At 40.1% G+C, this 20024-nt stretch overlaps 1 protein-coding gene across 1 annotated transcript in view; it reads left to right on the forward strand.

Moving 5' to 3' along the window:
- The window catches only part of LOC139380679 (ankyrin repeat domain-containing protein 10-like), a 34282-nt gene extending 14258 nt beyond the window's left edge, over nt 1-20024 (forward strand). Inside the window, exons 4-5 of the mRNA XM_071123607.1 lie at nt 12978-13246; nt 16554-20024. Of these exons, the coding sequence (XP_070979708.1) occupies nt 12978-13246; nt 16554-16822 (538 nt within the window). The 3' untranslated portion in view covers nt 16823-20024. The remainder of the gene's footprint in view (nt 1-12977; nt 13247-16553) is intronic.

The following is a 20024-nucleotide window of genomic DNA, read 5'->3' on the forward strand; positions in this document are numbered from 1 at the left end:
ATGTTTGGTGTGTCTCCCAGGTGGCTTGTGGCAAACTTTAAACGACACTTTTTATGGATATCTTTAAGAAATGGCTTTCTTCTTGCCACTCTTCCATAAAGGCCAGATTTGTGCAATATACGACTGATTGTTGTCCTATGGACAGAGTCTCCCACCTCAGCTGTAGATCTCTGCAGTTCATCCAGAGTGATCATGGGCCTCTTGGCTGCATCTCTGATCAGTCTTCTCCTTGTATGAGCTGAAAGTTTAGAGGGACGGCCAGGTCTTGGTAGATTTGCAGTGGTCTGATACTCCTTCCATTTCAACATTATCGCTTGCACAGTGCTCCTTGGGATGTTTAAAGCTTGGGAAATCTTTTTGTATCCAAATCCGACTTTAAACTTCTTCACAACAGTATCTCGGACCTGCCTGGTGTGTTCCTTGTTCTTCATGATGCTCTCTGCGCTTTTAACGGACCTCTGAGACTATCACAGTGCAGGTGCATTTATACGGAGACTTGATTACACACCGGTGGATTGTATTTATCATCATTAGTCATTTAGGTCAACATTGGATCATTCAGAGATCCTCACTGAACTTCTGGAGAGAGTTTGCTGCACTGAAAGTAAAGGGGCTGAATAATTTCTGCACGCCCAATTTTTCAGTTTTTGATATGTTAAAAAAGTTTGAAATATCCAATAAATGTCGTTCCACTTCATGATTGTGTCCCACTTGTTGTTGATTCTTCACAAAAAAATACAGTTTTATATCTTTATGTTTGAAGCCTGAAATGTGGCAAAAGGTCGCAAAGTTCAAGGGGGCCGAATACTTTCGCAAGGCACTGTAAATGGCAGTGCCACATAAATGCATTCAGCTTTTAAATAGCTTCTACAAACATAAGGTTGTTACTGGGCCTGTAGTTGACCAGCCAGCTCTAGCTACTGTAAACATAGCTCTTAGTTGCACACAGACATTCCAATACAGACTGGTGCCATTTGTGCCAGGTTTCCGCAGCTGCTTCCTTTGAATTCTGGAAGTTATGTCTGTGCCAGGCAGATTAATATTTGTATGAATCATATGCCGCAATATTGCAATTTCTCACTGTTACCAACTATAAGTTTACCTTTTAAAATAATTTTCTGTAGAATAGGGAGAATATTGAACTATTAAATGCACCCAACCATTTTAAACCTGTTATCCTACTCTCAAAATACTTTGTCTAAGCTGCTGTCTGGTGTGACTGTCAGACAAACACGCGCGCGCACACACACACACACACACACACACACACACACACACACACACATTCTTTGATGCTCTAGTAATGGATGCCTCCCGTACCAACCGCCACCATTAGCGAGGCACTCTGTCACTGTGTTACATGGCACAGTTCCACAAGGATGATTCCATTCTGAGAATGTTCCCTTGTCTATACATGAACAGCCCATCCTCTTTCCCTTCACTGTGACATTCACAATCGTTGAGCCACAGCATCTCCAGCATGCTACCAGATCCCATAGACTACCAGTCATTGTGCTAACACTATATTTATTTCAAAATTACTAAAATACTCTAAAACTTGCTTTTGTTCTTAATCAAACTGGTTTGATCTGAAATTCCTTGGTCAAACTCATCCCCCTGTTTCTGCTGCTGCACACATCATTCACAGTTCTAGTATCATATCTCTCTCTCACTGTCATAAACAAAGCTCTTTCTCACTTCTGAAGAGGACATTTCAACCTTTACCAATCACAGAAGTCGCCATCATGACTGTGACGCTGGGTTTTTTCTGCTTCGTCACTTTGCCCCAGTACTCTTTCCCTCCCGCTTTATGTCACTCTACTGGTCGTCGCTGTGACCTAAACTTAGAATGACCTTCTCCTTGGACATCTGAGCTCCTGTCTGCTGCCCATTGCCCCCTCCCAGACTGACCTTTACCATTTAACTGACCAATACCGCTGCATTAATGTGCTACATGATTTTATTCAGAGGCTAAGCAAATTAGGCTTCTCAAACCTCCACAACATGAAGAGCAGCTAGAATGACTTCCCTTGAAGAAAGAGCAAAGTATGAAAAACCTTGATATAAATCAAATAAAATATCATATCAATAAATATAATAAATATCAATAAAAAAATCCAGCAAATCACATTGTAGGATTTTTAATGAATTTATTTGCAAATTATGGTGGAAAATAAGTATTTGGTCAATAACAAAAGTTTATCTCAATACTTTGTTATATACCCTTTGTTGGCAATGACAGAGGTCAAATGTTTTCTGTAAGTCTTCACAAGGTTTTCACACACTGTTGCTGGTATTTTGGCCCATTCCTCCATGCAGATCTCTTCTAGAGCAGTGATGTTTTGGGGCTGTTGCTGGGCAACACGGACTTTCAACTCCCTCCAAAGATTTTCTATGGGGTTGAGATCTGGAGACTGACGAGGCCACTCCAGGACCTTGAAATGCTTCTTACGAAGCCACTTCTTCGTTGCCCGGGCGGTGTGCTTGGGATCATTGTCATGCTGAAAGACCCAGCCACGTTTCATCTTCAATGCCCTTGCTGATGGAAGGAGGTTTTCACTCAAAATCTCACGATATATGCCCCCATTCATACTTTCCTTTACACGGATCAGTCGTCCTAGTCCCTTTGCAGAAAAACAGCCCCAAAGCATGATGTTTCCACCCCCATGCTTCACAGTAGGTATGGTGTTCTTTGGATGCAACTCAGCATTCTTTATCCTCCAAACACGACAAGTTGAGTTTTTACCACAAAGTTATATTTTGATTTCATCTGACCATATGACATTCTCCCAATTTTCTTCTGGATCATCCAAATGCTCTCTAGCAAACTTCAGACGGGCCTGGACATGTACTGGCTTAAGCAGGGGGACACGTCTGGCACTGCAGGATTTGAGTCCCTGGCGGCGTAGTGTGTTACTGATGGTAGGCTTTGTTACTTTGGTCCCAGCTCTCTGCAGGTCATTCACTAGGTCCCCCCGTGTGGTTCTGGGATTTTTGCTCACCGTTCTTGTGATCATTTTGACCTCACGGGGGTGAGATCTTGCGTGGAGTCCCATATTGAGGGAGATTATCAGTGGTCTTGTATGTCTTACATTTCCTAATAATTGCTCCCACAGTTGATTTCTTCAAACCAAGCTGCTTACCTATTTTAGATTCAGTCTTCCCAGCTTGGTGCAGGTCTACAATTTTGTTTCTGGTGTCCTTTGACAGCTCTTTGGTCTTGGCCATAGTGGAGTTTGGAGTGTGACTGTTTGAGGTTGTGGACAGGTGTCTTTTATACTGATAACAAGTTCAAACAGGTGCCATTAATACAGGTAATGAGTGGAGGACAGAGGAGCCTCTTAAAGAAGAAGTTACAGGTCTGTGAGAGCCAGAAATCTTGCTTGTTTGTAGGTGACCAAAAAATTTTTTTTCACCATAATTTGCAAATAAATTCATTAAAAATCCTACAATGTGATTTTCTGGATTTTTTTTTCTCATTTTGTATGTCATAGTTCAAGTGTACCTATGATGAAAATTACAGGCCTCTGATCTTTTTAAGTGGGAGAACTTGCACAATTGGTGGCTGACTAAATACTTTTTTGCCCCACTGTACACATATTTAGCAAATGTTATTGTAGGTGTAGCAAAATGATTGTGCTTAGGAGCTAGAAGCAGAGCTGCCATATCTGTCTGCGTCATCTTATCACCCAATATGTGTGATTTTAATGAAATATTTTCATTCTCTTGTGAAATCTCTGAAGCCATGGAGCATGTCCTTGTTTGTGGGTTTGTCCCTGAACCACCTCGAATAGCCTATCTGAAAGAGGATCATTTTCTAATAAAAAAATGATAGTTCAACCGTCTATCATAGTGTTTTCTGCATCTCAAGACTCAAGTTCAACGTATTAAGACGATGACCTATTTTCTTGTTGTTTGTCAGTGGCAGTACATTGACAAGGACCTTGGCCCATTTATTCTGGACAGGTGCTTTTCTTGTGACCTGATCATCATGAATCATCCTGCACAAACCATGAATATTTCAGCTGGCGTACTTACTCACAGAAGCTTGGTTGTCTTCTATTGTTGGTTCAGTTATTTTTTTCTCCCATCAACGTTTACATGATCTTTCCAGATCATTTACCAAATCTCTTGGTATCACTATTCACAGATATTCTTCAACAATACATGTATGGAGCAGCAAGTGGTAACTTCCTTGTTCGGGAATTTCAGGCCAAACGTTCTGGTTTATTCCAATATAATATATATAAATCAAATTTATTTATAAAGCCCTTCTTACATCAGCTGATATCTCAAAGGGCTGTACAGAAACCCAGCCTAAAACCCCAAACAGCAAGCAATGCAGGTGTAGAAGCACGGCTTAACAATACAGGTGTAGAACCCTAAATGTATGGTTTTACGTCACCATCATAATAGGGCAATGAATATGAATTAGTGTTTGTTTCATTCAAATAGTTATCCATTTTGATTTTGACGTGGGGAAAAAATAGCATAATTCTCAATCAAAACCTTAAATATCTAGAAACATGCGTAGATCGTTTTGAACCTAAAACATCAAACTTTATTTAATTTCACTTTTTGGATTCTCCTTTTGAATTTCTTGTCATGAGCCTCTAGCACTTTTAGGGTTTTACAATGAGCTACTCTAGGGGGTAAGCTCAGTAGATTAGTGAATAGAGAATCACTCTGGGTAGTGTAGTGGATAGAGAATAGTCCAGAGTAGAGCAGTCACCAGGGTCATACTATTTAACTGTATATAATGCTAACATTATAATGCTATAAATATTTTGCTTGTATAAAAGAACCTGTTCTGTTTTTGAATGTCACCTTCAATATTAACCCATTTCTATGATATACCGTAAGATCTGTTTTGATTATCTGATATTCTGTCACATTTTCTCTTATGAAAGTGGCAATGAGAAGAGAGAAAAAATACTTAATAGAAAAACGTATGATCTCTTCTTTTTTGTACTGTCAACAAATAAGACTCAGAAACCTCCACATCTCAATGTTTTGCAGCCATTGAATTCGAAATGACTTGATTTTTTCAAGTAATCCTAGAAAAGGGGGAGAATAGACACTGCAGAGTCTGCCCCGTTCCCTGGGATAGCCGTACTGTTGTGGCATTGAGTGTTCTCACTATCGCTTCCTATCTACAAACTGGCAAACTGTTGAGGTATTTCATGCGGTGATTGGTTTTAATGCTAGGACATTTATGATTATGAATATCTTTTAAATAGTTTGATTTCTTTAGACATGTTTAGACCTGCATGCTTTGCTTAATATTACCTGTCCCTGTATTTTATTTGTAAACTAACCATAGGACCCATTTTATGATTAGTGATCTTTTAATTAGTCCTATGTAAAGTTACAGGTCAGCATGAGTTTTAGGATCTCTCTCGAAGGTGATAGGCTAGCAACAGAAGGCAGTGGTTGTGTGTTCACAACTGAAAAGCAAAGCATACCAGGCATTTAAAAGAGAAATTAACGCTTCCTTACTTACCACTCAGTTTTGGACATGGTCATCCCGTATTATAAACTGGGTGGTTCAAGCCCTAAATGCTGATTGGCTGAAAGCCGTGGTATATCAGACCGAATACCATGGGTATGACACAACATTTATTCTTACTCCTCTAATTATGTTGATATCAGTTCATAATAGCAATAAGGCACCTCAGGGGTTTGTGATATATGGCCAATCTACCACGGCTTAGGGCTGTGTTCTAGCACTCCTCGTTGCGTTGTGCATAAGAACAGCCTTTAGCTGTGGTATATTGGCCATATACCACACCACCTCGGGCCTTATTGCTTAATTATAGACCATTTAGAATCCAACAGGCTGATTATTCAAGGTACTGTATCACCCTTTAGCATTCACACACACATGACGGGTCTCAATAACAGGACATGAGTGTGATTGTAGATATCATTGTGTTTCAAATAAAGTTGGTGTTCATTTACCACTCTCTTCTCGACCTGAACTATGTCAAACTTTGCAGTTAAACAAAAAATCTAAATGGATCACTTTGTAACTACAGGAACCAAATGGGAGATGGTGGGAGATAGAATGTAGTTGGCTAGAATTCAGGGGCAGGAAGAGTGGGGGGAATGCAAGGCCTCCCTTATCTAAGGGATTTGCCCTGAGCAAGACTGCAATCAGTCTATTGTTGTTCATGTCAGCTCTGGCGTCATTCGATTGGCTCCCGTGCTGAGCTATGTGATGAGTTACGCCAGAGACTAAGAACCATAGCTGAAAACTTCATAAGAGCTGCAGGATCAAAAACCCACTTAGCTTAACTGAGTATGTTTTTACGTTTCAATTGGACAGTCATCGTTAGTAGGCACATTTACAACATTCCGTGATGTGAGATCTGAGTTTAAGAAAAACCACTAAAATGCACAAAATCAAATGTCCTGACATATGTTGGTATATTAATCAATTTGGCCACTGGATGTTTTTGACTCATCCCAGAAACCAGGTTACCATTATTGTGGGACCTGTCTCCAAATATAATTCACAGGGGGAAGGGGGATTTCCTTTTGTCCATTGACGGTTTAAAGCCAAGATGACAAATGCAGTTAGAGCAACTAAAATAGAGTTTCTCCAGTGCCGCTCTGATCCTGTGAAGGGAAATGCTACATTATCAGGCTTTAACAGAACTCTCAGAACAGTGTTCCCAAAATAGAGGGTTTTCTATGGAGACCCTTACACTATATAGTACAAAAGTATTTGCATGTGAACACCCCTTCAAATTTGTGGATTTGTCTATTTCAGCCACACCCATTGCTAACAGATGTATGAAATTGAGCACACCGCCATGCAATCTCCATAGACAAACATTGGCAGTAGAATGGTCTTACTGAAGAGCTCAGTGACTTTCAATGTGGCGCCTTTCCAACAAGTCAGTTTGTCAAATTTCTGCCCTACTTGAGCTGCCCCGGTCAACTGTAAGTGCTTTTATTGTGAAGTGGAAACCTAGGAGCAACAATGGCTCAGCCGTGAAGTGGTAGGCCACACAAGCTCACAGGACGGGATTGCTGAAGCGCGTAGAGTGTAAAAATCGTCTGTCCTCGGTTGCAACTCATTACCAAGGTTCTAAACTGCCTCTTGAAGCAACGTCAGCAGAAGAACTGTTAGTCGGGAGTCTTATGAAATGGGTTTCTATGGCCGAGCAGCCGCACACCATCCTAAGATCACCATGCGCAATGCCAAAAGTCGGCTGGAGTGGTGTGAAGCTCAGTGGAAGCAGTGGAAAGTCACGCTTCACAATCTGTCAGTCCAACGGACAACTCTGGGTTTGGCGGATGCCAGGAGAACGCTACCTGCCTGAATGAGACGGCATAGTGCCAAATGTAAAGTTTTGTGGTGGAGAAATAGTGGTCTGGGGCTGTTTTTCATGGTTCAGGCTATGGCCCCAGTGAAGGGAAATCTTAACGCTACACCATACGATTCTCTGCTTCTAACTTTGTGGCAAAAGTTTGCCGAAGGCCCTTTCTTGTTTCAGCATGGCAATGCCCTTGTGCACAACGAGGTCCACACAGAAATGGTTTGTCTAGATCTGTGTGGAAGAAGTCGACTGGCCTGCACAGAGCCCTGACCTCAACCCCATCAAACACCTTTGGGATGAATTGTTACACCGACTGCCTAATCACCCAACATCAGTGCCCTACCTCACTAATGCTCTTGTGGCTGATTTATTTATTTCCCCCCCTATATTTTAAGATATTTCTCGTTAACATACAAATAAGCATGTGTTCTGTTATGAAATGCATAGCAGAGATTTTCATACGCTTAAAACTACACATGTAAGATTTTTATATACTCTAATAATGGTGAATTTAAAGTGAAACATCTGATCCAGCTGAACTTATTGAGGATCCAAAGTTCCGATTTTAGACATTATCGCTTCGTCTGGATGGATCATCTGTCCATAACTCTGCTTGAGTCAAAGGGCCATTATGCTAAGATTGTAATCACTTTGAGGGTTCATGATTCAAGCACACTTTACTTGAATGGTTGCTCACAATGGCTCCATTGCCTATGTTGGAAGTTTTTCATATGTTTGGTGCCAGAAGCTAGACTGGATGCCAGTCTGTTTCTGCCATATCCAACTCGCATTGTTGTTGTCATTCCAAACAACATGGCATGATACTGACAACTGAGGAGTTAAACCATAAACACACTGGCATCAAGTCTGGCCAGAAATCTGATTTAAACTGTAGCCCTATGAAAGATCTAATGATGGGCACTATGTGTACAAAGGAACAAGGCACCACATAAAACAAATCCATAATATTTTGATTCTTACTGTGTCTTTATATCTAATGTGTTGCATCCAAATCTTTAACTTTATTATGGAGATAATTGATTGTAATAACATAATTAGGATTTTTACAAGTGTTTATTATTTAAGTGAATGGGAACATGTGGTTCTACTGGTAATTCATAATATTATATAATTCTTATATTTGAGCTATTATTTTTACATTTTCAGTCCTTTTAACTTATTGGACTAAGTTCTCTAGTTCTTTAAAACCAGTAAACTGATGGGTTAAGCCTATATTAGTGTTGTGGTTGTGTGGCTTAAAAATAGCTTCTAACCTGTCACATTGATACTTTTGGGCGCCACTCCAGCCTATCAGTTACTTCAGCATCTGCTAACATACAATTAGCAAACATTCTGTGTGATTATGTTCAACCAAAAGTCACTTTCATTCATCTTTTCGGGATGTTATTTCCAGGATTCCTTCTTCAAGCCCATGTTCTCTACTTTTCGAACCAATTGTTTTTCTTGTAATGAAGAACACTTTTGCAGTTTGTTTGAAGAAAAAGAGAAGCAACCTTTTTAAAAGGATCTCAGTCTAATTTGATCCATAATAAATGAGTCTAGTTCAAGGAGATAGAGTTGCTAGCTATCCTTTTTTTCTCTTTAAAAAAAAAAATCCCTTTACTTTAAATGGATAGTTTGGGTTTTGGGCAATGGGGCCTTTGATCTACTTAGACATATAATACACATGACATACGCATAGTATAATTACGTTTTGTTGATAATAAACTGCAGTATATCTTGTTTGTCCCTTCAACAAATTCACTTAGTGTTGGGTTGAAATGTTACCTGATAACTAATACAAAAATAGGCAATTTTTCAGAAGCCATAGCAGAATACTTTGGTGTCATGTTCTTTGTGCACATAATGTTCCCTACACTGGTTGTATTAGATTCTCTGGCACCCTGAAGGATTGTTACTCCTCTTAGTGAGACCCGTCAGCCTACAGTACATGCTCACAAATTCTATATAAACAAAGCTTTTGCTTGAAGGTGGGATCTCTTGGAAGCGTTAATTTTTGTTTTTTCAAACTGAGTCAGAATGGGGGGAATGGGATATGTATGAAAGTTAATCATGTGTGATTTTTTTTTTTTATTCAACAGAGGAATGTGATCTTAAGCACGTTAATTACAGTGCATTTTGATTTAATTTATTGTTTTTGACTTTGTACACATTAAGATAGTTCTAGGGATCGTAAGAAAGACAAAGCACTGAGTTTATGAATGAGTGAACAACAGTATCTAAACTGGAGAGTATATGTTTCGTCATGGATGTCACTGGGTTGCTACACCTTTCACTTTATTCACATTTATAACTCCTATTTGAAGCGTGCCTCTTCAGGGTGCTCATCTAGAGACCCCTCGCTGCGGTGTTGCACCAACATTACGGCAATTTTTGACTTAATTAAATTGTGTAGCAAATATAGAATATGTTAAATGGTCTTTTCTGTTGCCTACAGGCTGTAGATAAAATGTATGACAATGTAATGAGACTGACAGTTTTTACATGCAGGTCTTTCCTGTCAAATAGCCTAACCTAAATGACACCCAATCAAATACAAATATGCGTTATCATGTTAACAAACAATCCTAAAAACAGCTGTACAACTGTTGTCCAGGAGTTTCACCCCACTGACATGATCAGTAGTTTCAAGTTTGTATCCGTCAATGTTTGACAAGCTGGTTATAGCAAAAAATTAAATACTTCTGCATTTCCCGCAGTGTAAACACATTGCAAATAGGCTCACTAACTCCTGATAAAGTTGGATATCTGATATTCAGAGCTTAAATTGGCAAATTGATTAGTCAGCGCATTTATGACTAATAAAGCCTATGCAATGGCCTGTTTTACTAATGGTGGGCCTACAACTTGATGGGCATTCATACAATTCCATTGTGGCTGTCATGGCAGGCTACACCCCAGTAAGCACGAGCCAACGTCTCTCTTTGTTCCTGTCTGGACAAAATGTATTTTTTTTTGTGTTTTACAAGTGGTGGGCTTACCACACAGATGGGCATTCATAAACTTAAATCTCAGGCAAAACTGTAGGCTACACCCCAGTAAGCACGGACCAACACTAATGCCTTTTTGGTCATCTCTTTTAAAAAAAAAATGTAAGTCCAAAATCTGAACCAATCATAGACATCTATAAATTACATATTTTCAACTTTAATTTAGAACCAAAAAATTGCCTGATTTCAACATCGGGAAAATACATATTTTAAACATCTGGAAAAGATACCTTTTCAACATCCTGGAAAAGATACCTTTTCAACATCCTGGAAAAGATACCTTTTCAACATCCTGGAAAAGATACCTTTTCAACATCCTGGAAAAGATACCTTTTCAACATCCTGGAAAAGATACCTTTTCAACATCCTGGAAAAGATACCTTTTCAACATCCTGGAAAAGATACCTTTTCAACATCCTGGAAAAGATACCTTTTCAACATCCTGGAAAAGATACCTTTTCAACATCCTGGAAAAGATACCTTTTCAACATCCTGGAAAAGATACCTTTTCAACATCTGGAAAAGATACCTTTTCAACATACGGAAAATACATATTTTCATCTTTCATACAGAACCTAAATTGAACCCAACTTCAACGTCTGGAAAGTATATTACACGTCTTTTCAACGTCCTACAACCCCTTACAGCAACACTGCAGTAGCAGGTTATTTGCCTAGTGCATCATTGCAATCTATATGAGGCAGAGACTGCCCACAAGGTCAAGTGTTTCTCATTTCTAAATAATACAACAAAAAAGTTCAATCAATATGGGGGACCTGCCTCGAATGCCCTCTTCCCCTTACAAAGACCTGGTTGTTCAGCTTGGGAAATTATTTTGCCACGGAATCCAATGGTGTTTAGCCTCGGAACAACAAGTGCAGAATGGTTCTCCCATTAGACAGCAGAGATGTTTGGCGATTGGCATCCAAACAGTCAAGTTTCGGGCCTCTGTTAGCTTAGAGTATTTTTCGAGATACTTCCTGGAAATGAATTGAACCATTTCCATGGCAGAGCAGAGCAGACCTCAATCCTTACAAGGGAATCTTTTTGGTCTGGTACAGCACATGCCAGGACAGGAACAGTGACCAGGCAATTCTCTACCTGGTGTCTGTTTTTGTTTATGACCTGCTTAGAAGCAGGTCACTGGTTTGGCCCTGTCTGATCGCTTTAGATGGCCAATTTTGGCTTAGTAGCCAGGTTAGAGTAGTCCTATCTTTTTAGACTAATTTGCTTTGATGCTCACTTTTTTACTTTTTACCCAACTGATTTTAGAAGTCCAGACACAGAAAACAGCTCAAACACTGATGCTCTGAATTGTTACCCACCCAGTGACATCCTTGTCTTCTTTCTAGCATATCTATAAGCATTATGGAAATCGTGATCAGAAATCATGATCAACTATGCTCACTGCATTGCTGTTCGCTCATTCATAAAGTCCTACTGTAGGTTTATTACAGATTTATAGTGGCAACAGGAAATGACTAAACAGACTATCTGTTATGCACACGCCTGAATCTGAGACCAAATCAACCATAGGTCTTTTTGGTGTCTGCTGTGATACCAACATGAAGGGTTGTTGTTTTCTTAACCTTTATTGGTTCCTTCTGATTGGATGCCGGCTGCTTTGACATTGTCTGTTTTCAATCTTTTTTCTCCCTCTTCTTAAACAGTGAGTGCCACTGTAGAGCTCCAACATATTGTCTAATTTTTGCTTTTCTCTCCTGGAAGAAAGGACATCTTTCATCATCCCTGTTCCTTGAAGATTACTCTGCTGAATCTCTTTTCTTCTCTCTTATGCTTTTCCATTTTTATCCCGGTCTTCTTTCTGTCTCTTCTTCCATCTGCATCAAATCATGAACATGGATGTACTGAAAAAAAACCTAGCTTTCCCTGTGACTGATGAAAGAGTTGGAGGACCCTGAAGCCTGTCTTTAGAACTGCCTTTGGACCAAATAAGCAGAACTTTGATCCTGTGTTGCCAGTCTCTACTCACTTTAGCAAGAATTTAACTATTATTCAGCTTTTTTTAGAGACACTTTGTTAGCTTCACACACACACATCCACTCAACACACATACATGCACATACATTTTCTGCAAGGTGGACTTGATGACTTGATACCATGATTTTGACCCTGTTCAACCTCTGTACCTGAAAATCAAGTGCTGTTTTCAGAACACCACCTTGTGTAACTTTTCCTCTTTTTTACTATTATATATTTCTTTGAGGTCACCGTCAATCAGAACGAACTTGTCCGTTATCTCCAAGGATGTGCATTTCTTCCACTCAATGTTTTGCATCTTTGAAATGTATCAACATTTCTGGGATGTGGGAATGACTTTGGTCTCCTGATTCAGACATTTTTTAAATGTGTGCATATTGATAGTTATTTATCATGTTCTCTTGCAGTGGACAGTTCTACATTTTCATTTCAAAAAAGATGTGAGATTTTTATTTCCAGATACATTTAATTTCAGGGAAAAAAATCAGTTGTCATCTCTCCCTCAAAGAGATAATGGTAGTGTAGATGTGCAAGGTTAGTGTAATAGAGGCAGTCAGGGATGTGTGTGTGTGTGTGTGAGATCCCTGGCTATGGCCGGGCGTAGGTTTCTCTAATGCTCTCTTCTCTTATTGCGCAGTATGAGGAACGCTAGTGGGCTGTCCGCCGCTGACCTGGCCCATGCCCAGGGGTTCCGTGAATGTGCTGAGATGCTCTCCAATGCGCAGAACCTGCAGCAGAACCTGACCCAGACCCAGCTTAACGGCTTCTGTCTGAACGGTACCACCCAGAACGGAGGCCACTCCCACCCTCTCATCCTAGGGCGGAGCCTCCTTAACGGGGCACCCAATAGAAAGAGATCGTTTGATAACATGGAAGCCAATCAAATCAAGAAGGCCAGAACTGACGGTAGATTTTTGCAGTTTTAATACTCTGTAAAAAATAACTTCAATTTGCGAGGGATTATTAACGTATTCCAGTGATTTTTTTTTTTAATGAGCAAGAGTTTTAGGGTGATTAATCTCCTGACTATGGTTGCAAAGAGAACTGGTAATTTACCAAAGTTACCGGCATCTTCTGCAATCTGGTCATTTTGCTAATTTATACTTTTAAAAAAATGTATTCATGTTCAGCTCTGGAAAAAATTGAGACCACTGCAACATGATCAGTTACTCTGGTTTTACTATTTATAGGTATGTGTTTGGGTAAAATGAACATTTTGTTTTATTCTATAAACTACTGATTTACTTTTTTCACCACCAGTTTGGAGCCAAAATGATTACAACAAAGACTTATTGACATAGTAAAATAAGTGTGTAAAATATACAGTACCAGTCAAAAGTTTGGACACACCTACTCATTCAAGGTTTTTTCTTAATTTGTACTATTTTCTACATTGTATAATAATAGTGAATACATCAACACTATGAAATGACATATAGAATCATGTAGTAACCAAAAAAGGTTTAAACAAATCAAAATATATTTGATATTCTTCAATGTAGCCACCCTTGGAACACTCTTGGTATTCTCTCAACCAGATTCATGAGGTAGTCACCTGGAATGCATTTCAATTAACAGGTGTGCCATTTGTGGAATTTATTTATTTGACGCGTTTGAGCCAATAAGTTGTGTTGTGACAAGGTAGGGGTGGTAAACAGAAGATAGCCCTATTTGGTAAAAGACCAAGTCCATATTAATGCTAAAAACAGCTCAAATAAGCAAAGAGAAACAACAATTCATCGTTACTTTAAGACATGAAGGTCAGTCAATCCGTAACATTTCAAGAACTTTGAAAGTTTCTTCAAGTGCAGTTGCAAAAACCATCAAGCGCTATGATGAAACTAGCTCTCATGAGGACCGCCAAATGGAAAGGAAGACCCAGAGTTACCTCTGCTGCAGAAGATAAGTTCATTATAGTTAACTGCACCTCTGATTTGCAGCACAAATTAATGCTTCACAGAGTTCAAGTAACAGACCAAACACCAACTGTTCAGAGGACACTATGTACAGTTTTTATTTATTTTTTATTTCACCTTTATTAAACCAGGTAGGCCAGTTAAGGACAAGTTCTCATTTACAACTGCGACCTGGCCAAAATAGAGCAAAGCAGTGCAACACAAACAACAGAGTTACACAAGGGATAAACAAACAGTTAATAGCACAATAGAAAAATCGATATACAGTGTGTGCAAATGTAGTAAGATTAGGGAGGTAAGCCGAAGTCAAGGATTGGTAGGATAGTTAGTTTTACGAGGGTATGTTTGGCAGCATGAGTGAAGGAGGCATTGTTGCGAAATTAGAAGCCGATTCTAGATTTAATTTTGGATTGGAGATGCTTAATGTGAGTCTGGAAGGACAGTTTACAGTATAACCAGACACCTCAGTATTTGTAGTTGTCCACATATTTTAAGTCAGAACCGTCCAGAGTAGTGATGCTAGACGGGCGGGCAGGTGCGGGCAGCGATCGGTTGAAGAGCATGCATTTAGTTTGGCTTGCATTTAAGAGCAGTTGGAGGCCACAAAGGAGTGTTGTATGTCATTGAAGCTCATCTGGAGGTTTGTTATCAGGCTTTCATGGTCGAATTGCTGCAAAGAAACCACTACTGAAGGACACCAATAATAAGAAGACACGATCAATGGTCATTAGACCGGTGGAAATCTGTCGTTTTGATCTGGAGTCCAGATTTTATGTTTTTTGTTCCAACTTCCGTGTCTTTGTGAGACGCAGAGTAGGTGAACGAATTATCTCTGCATGTGTGGTTCCCACCGTGCAACATGGAGGTGGTGTGGGGGTGCTTTGCTGGTGACACTGTCTGCGATTTATTTAGAATTCAAGGCACACTTAACCAGCATGGCTACATGAGCATTCTGCAGTGATACGCCATCCCATCTGGTTTGCACTTAGTCCCACTATCATTTGTTTTTCAACAGGACAATGAACCAAAACACACCACCAGGCTGTGTAAGGGCTATTTTGCCATGGAGAGTAATGGAGTGCTGCATCAGATGACCTGGCTTCCACTATCACCCAACCTTAACCCAATTGAGATGGTTTGGGATGAGTTGGACCTCAGAGTGAAGGAAAAGCAGCCAACAAGTGCTCAGCACATATGGGAACTCCTTCAAGACTGTTGGAAAAGCATTCCTCGTGAAGCTGGTTAAGAGAATGCCAAGAGTGTGCAAAGCTTAACACTTTTTTTGGTTACTACATGATTAAATTGTGTTATTTCATAGTTTTAAGTCTTTGCTATTATTCTACAATGTAGAAAATATTACAAATAAAGAAAACCCCTTGAAAAACCCACACCATGGGTGTGTCCAAACTTTTTACTGGGTGTGTATATTAGTGATATTTCATGCTGAAGCCCTAATTTAACACCAATGGTATTCACTAAGTTGATGGGTTATATTTAGGATAATGTTTACAGCTTTGTCATACCCTTTTTGTTTGAAAATCATCTTATTTTATATATGTTTGTTGGCCAGAGATGGACACCTGTGGTAATCTGAAGTACCCAAAAAAGGTCACTAGATGTCACCTGATAAGATAAAATACTTTACGTTACCAAAATGTTGGTAAACTTTTGAAAGTTTCCAGTAGTATAGCATCCATTTGCAGCCCTATTCCTGACTGAATGTTCTCCTCACCTAATTATGCGTAATAAAGCAAAGAGTGTCATAAAACCTTTCCGATTCTAAAATCCTGTTGTAAAACCATGATTAAACTGGCCTAGCCCATATGAGAACCTGGTAGAATACATTGTTTACTTAATTGTGCAGCGTTAGAACGAGCAGTATGAGGAAGAAGGGGGTGGCAGGGGACTTACCCTTTGCTGTTTGCCAGGCCTCTGATGTTGACATGTAAAAGCATCTGCTTGTTTTATTAGACTCTGGAGCAGAGTTTTGAGCTGTTGCCAGGAAGTTGATAAAGGCTGTAGGGAATCAGAAAATGGGGCAGTGGCTGATTTTTTTATTTTATTTTTTATTGCTGAATGATAAAGCCTAAAATTGGACGTTGGACTTGCTGAGTAAGGTTGATTATTCTAGAATGCTAAATACCAGTGTCTCCCCTTCTGCCCAGACAGCCTGTGCATGATGGAATGGCCTCTGGGACTGTGGAGTATTCTGACCTGTATGTCATTGTATTCTTATTTAGTTGTATTCTAGATGGTAGCCCAACATGCTCATCCACTACATCCACTGCTCTAACTAGGTATGGGCCTGCCGCTGGGGATGCTGAATGGGTCGGTCTGCGGCGTCGGAGAGTTCCTGATGGAGAGCATGGAGTCAGCGCCACCGGCAGTGAGCTCAGGTGGGCCAGGACCCTTGGCGTTTGGGATGAATGGGTCTGCGCCGGTGCCAGGCCTGGTGGACCAGGGGGGAGTGGAGGTGTCCACACCGGCCCCTAAGGAGCTTGAGATCTTCACTGTGGCCTCCATGCAGATCCCCTGTCGCTGCACTAACTCCTATGCCTACCTGTAGAGACCTTAGAGTGCATGTATTGAGTTGAGTGTTGACCCTCCTAGTCATTGTATCTTGGTAGAATGTCCATCAGGCCCTCTCTGACCATGTTCTCTCACTGATGGAATTAATTTTAGTGCCATTGTTGGGTTCTTGGCATGATAATGATATATTTCCGGGTTCTAGAAATAAAGGCATAAATAGTTAATTTATTGTATTCTACATACATGTTAAGAAATCCATTGCCTTGCTACCATACTTAATTGATAGAGAAACATTCGTTTTATGTTTTGTTATACCAGGTTCTTTGAATGATCCACACAATTCTTGTTAAATAGTCTTGTGTTTTTGGCAAAGCCCCTTACGATGAGTGACTTCTGTTTTGCACAATTATCCCTCCACACCCTACATTGCCCAATGGTAACTGTAATAATGTTGTAAAGTTCTAATCTACATTCCTTTGATGTAGAAACGCCCACACCTTGGGAACAATTTAGTGAAACCAGCCTCACTTGATTTCCGGAAAAGAATAGGGAGAAGGTTAGACTTTGGTTAGTTCAAATCCTAGAGGCTGCACTGAAGTTTCCCTCCGCATCATGAATATGCAATGGCGGAATTCTGACCTTTACGAAGTTAGACCAGTGGTTCCCAATTGTTTTTTAACTGTGGCACACCTTGATGGGATAGCATTTCACTATTAATTTATTTAGTGGTAATGACCTCTTTATTTTATCTGATCCATACAGCAAATCTATTTTCTGTGACACGTTTTTTATACATTAAATATGGTTTGTTTGAAATAGTTCCTTACTCATGATTGTGATTGTGTGTGTGTACTAGAGGTCTTTGTGAATCCAGCTGTACACGAATCCCCGAGACCAGATCTGGGATGCAAGCGTGTCCGGGTCGAGAATTCTTAGTAATATCAAGGGTCTGGGTCGGCTCTGATATGATTGCCTTGGGTATGTGTAATTTTTAACTGACTTGCTAGGACCCACATAAATTCGAACACGAATGCTGCAGTAGAGAGAGACAGAGAAGTTGTATAAATGTTGCTGCTGCTCTTTGTTTTTCATGAGAGTGGTACGTGTAGCTTGTTGTTGGCCAATCATAAGAGCCAATGTATGCTTGGTCCGAAAATGTGGTCAAGGCACCATATGGATGGTGTGACACAATTGCGGAGCCTCCGAGGGCACGCACAGGCCAAATTGAGCTCTGTACCGCATCGCCGTGCGCCACTCAAATGCGGAGGTCTCCGTATAGCGCCGCGTTGACTGATTGGTTGACTAGGTGAGGGCGGGAGGTCCTGTATAAACACAAACTGACTTCCTTGACAACTTCCTTCACTACAGCTCTGCGAGTTGTTTGTAACTGTAGAACGGGAAAGCGTATGCAGCATCAAATAGTGTAGCTTGCGATCTTAACTAGCTTCTCCCGGTTTGATGCAGTCAATATAGGTACCAGTACTTAATCATATATGATGATAAATAACCTAGCTATGGCAGCGATTAGTCTACTATAGCTCAAGTCGGATTGGTTGGTTGCGGTCTCTCCCGCCACTGTTCCTGTGTCGCTCATTCACGCACACTCACAGTAGCCTACCACACAGCATGGCCCCTGCTATAGCGTCATTACTCTCTACCTCTTCCCTTGGGCTTTATCAGCTCCGGTTAATAAAGTAGCTTAAAAATGTACTTGTCTGTTGCTTCAGGACCGGGTCTGTATCGATCAGGTCTATACCGAACGGGTCTAGTTGTCCTCTGTTCTGTTCAGAACAGGTCCCTATATAGTTGTATTTTATTTATGCATATAGGGTCCGGATGGGAAACCCCAGGTCCATTTTAGAATGGATCCATCTTTTTTGACCCGTGAATGCCTCTACCGGTTTAAGAGCGTCCCCGAATCTGCACCAGAAATAACCAAATGTAGCACTGGTTAAATATGTATTTTAGTTTTTAACGGTTTGCGCTACAAACAGTCGGGTTTCTGCATTATAAAGGTGCAACCAAGGACACAAAGCCATGCTCTGTTTGTTTCTATAGCACAGGCTGTGGTATAGCTGAGCTCAGAGCCATATAGTAGGAATTAAATGACTCCGGCTAAGTTTAATCAGACTTTCCTGTTTTAATGGTTTTCACAGACTAAGTAAAGTGATATAAATTATATAACCGACTCTAGTGCGCCAAAGTAAAAATTCCATGTGCATTCCACAGGTCCCGTTTTATAAGTGCGTGTTAAACATCGGTTAGGGGCCACTGAGTTAAGACATCCAGTACTGCATTTAGTGGTAGTAATGTTGTTGCACCACTTTGGCCAATAAGGGGATAAAGACATCATTTGTCCATCATGTCAGAATGAAGAGACTACTAGAGAATGTTCCTGCCCTTAAAGTAAAAATAAGGGAAAGCATATTTTGTTTTATCTGCTTTTTCTTTTATTCCCCCTGAGAAAATCTACCTTTTTGGACATTTCTGGTGGTGACTCTGTCTCATAGCTATTTTTTTTATACAAGAACTCCCTTGTTATGCCAAAGCATATCTTTACGTTAATGTTTAAAGTACATCTTTACTGTGCAACTTTTCTGTATTATGTGAGCTTTTAGGTATGTCCAAGGTGTGCTATATGGCTTGACCCTGTCCTATTAGCTCGCAGACTGGAGACTTTGGTTGGATTAACCCCTCCTAGTGCCCTCATCTTCTCTCATTCTACTTTTCTAGGAAAGGACTTTGTACGCTTTTCTGTATAGCCTATCTATTGTGTCTGGTGTTGAAAATTGTGAGTTTATTTTGACTGTTTTTCTACGTTTTTGCAGCTTTATTTGGCTTGTGTTTTGTTGTATTGCTTTGCTAACTGCAGTAATGACAAAATGTAGACGTTGATCTATGACAAATGAGCGTGATTAGTAGTGCTACAATTTTTATAAAGCAAGGCAAAGCTACTCTTGCCTAAGGCAATTTTTTAAGAAGGAAAAATAGGAACCTTCATAAATGTATTGGTCACAAACTTTAAATCCCTCCCTGCATACATCTGCTTCATGACAATTTTTCGGTCGAGCAATCCGCTCAGCAGTACTATTCAGTCTGTACAGAATCACAAATGTTAATGAGTAGATGGCATATATTGATGCAAATTAGAGCTGACACTCAGTGTGGAGTAGTTTTGTACGGTTTAAACTCATTAAAATGTAATTATTTTGAATAAAATTATGATGGTGGGGCTATGA

Source organism: Oncorhynchus clarkii, chromosome 22 (genome assembly GCF_045791955.1).
Source record: "Oncorhynchus clarkii lewisi isolate Uvic-CL-2024 chromosome 22, UVic_Ocla_1.0, whole genome shotgun sequence".
Lineage (NCBI taxonomy): Eukaryota > Metazoa > Chordata > Actinopteri > Salmoniformes > Salmonidae > Oncorhynchus > Oncorhynchus clarkii.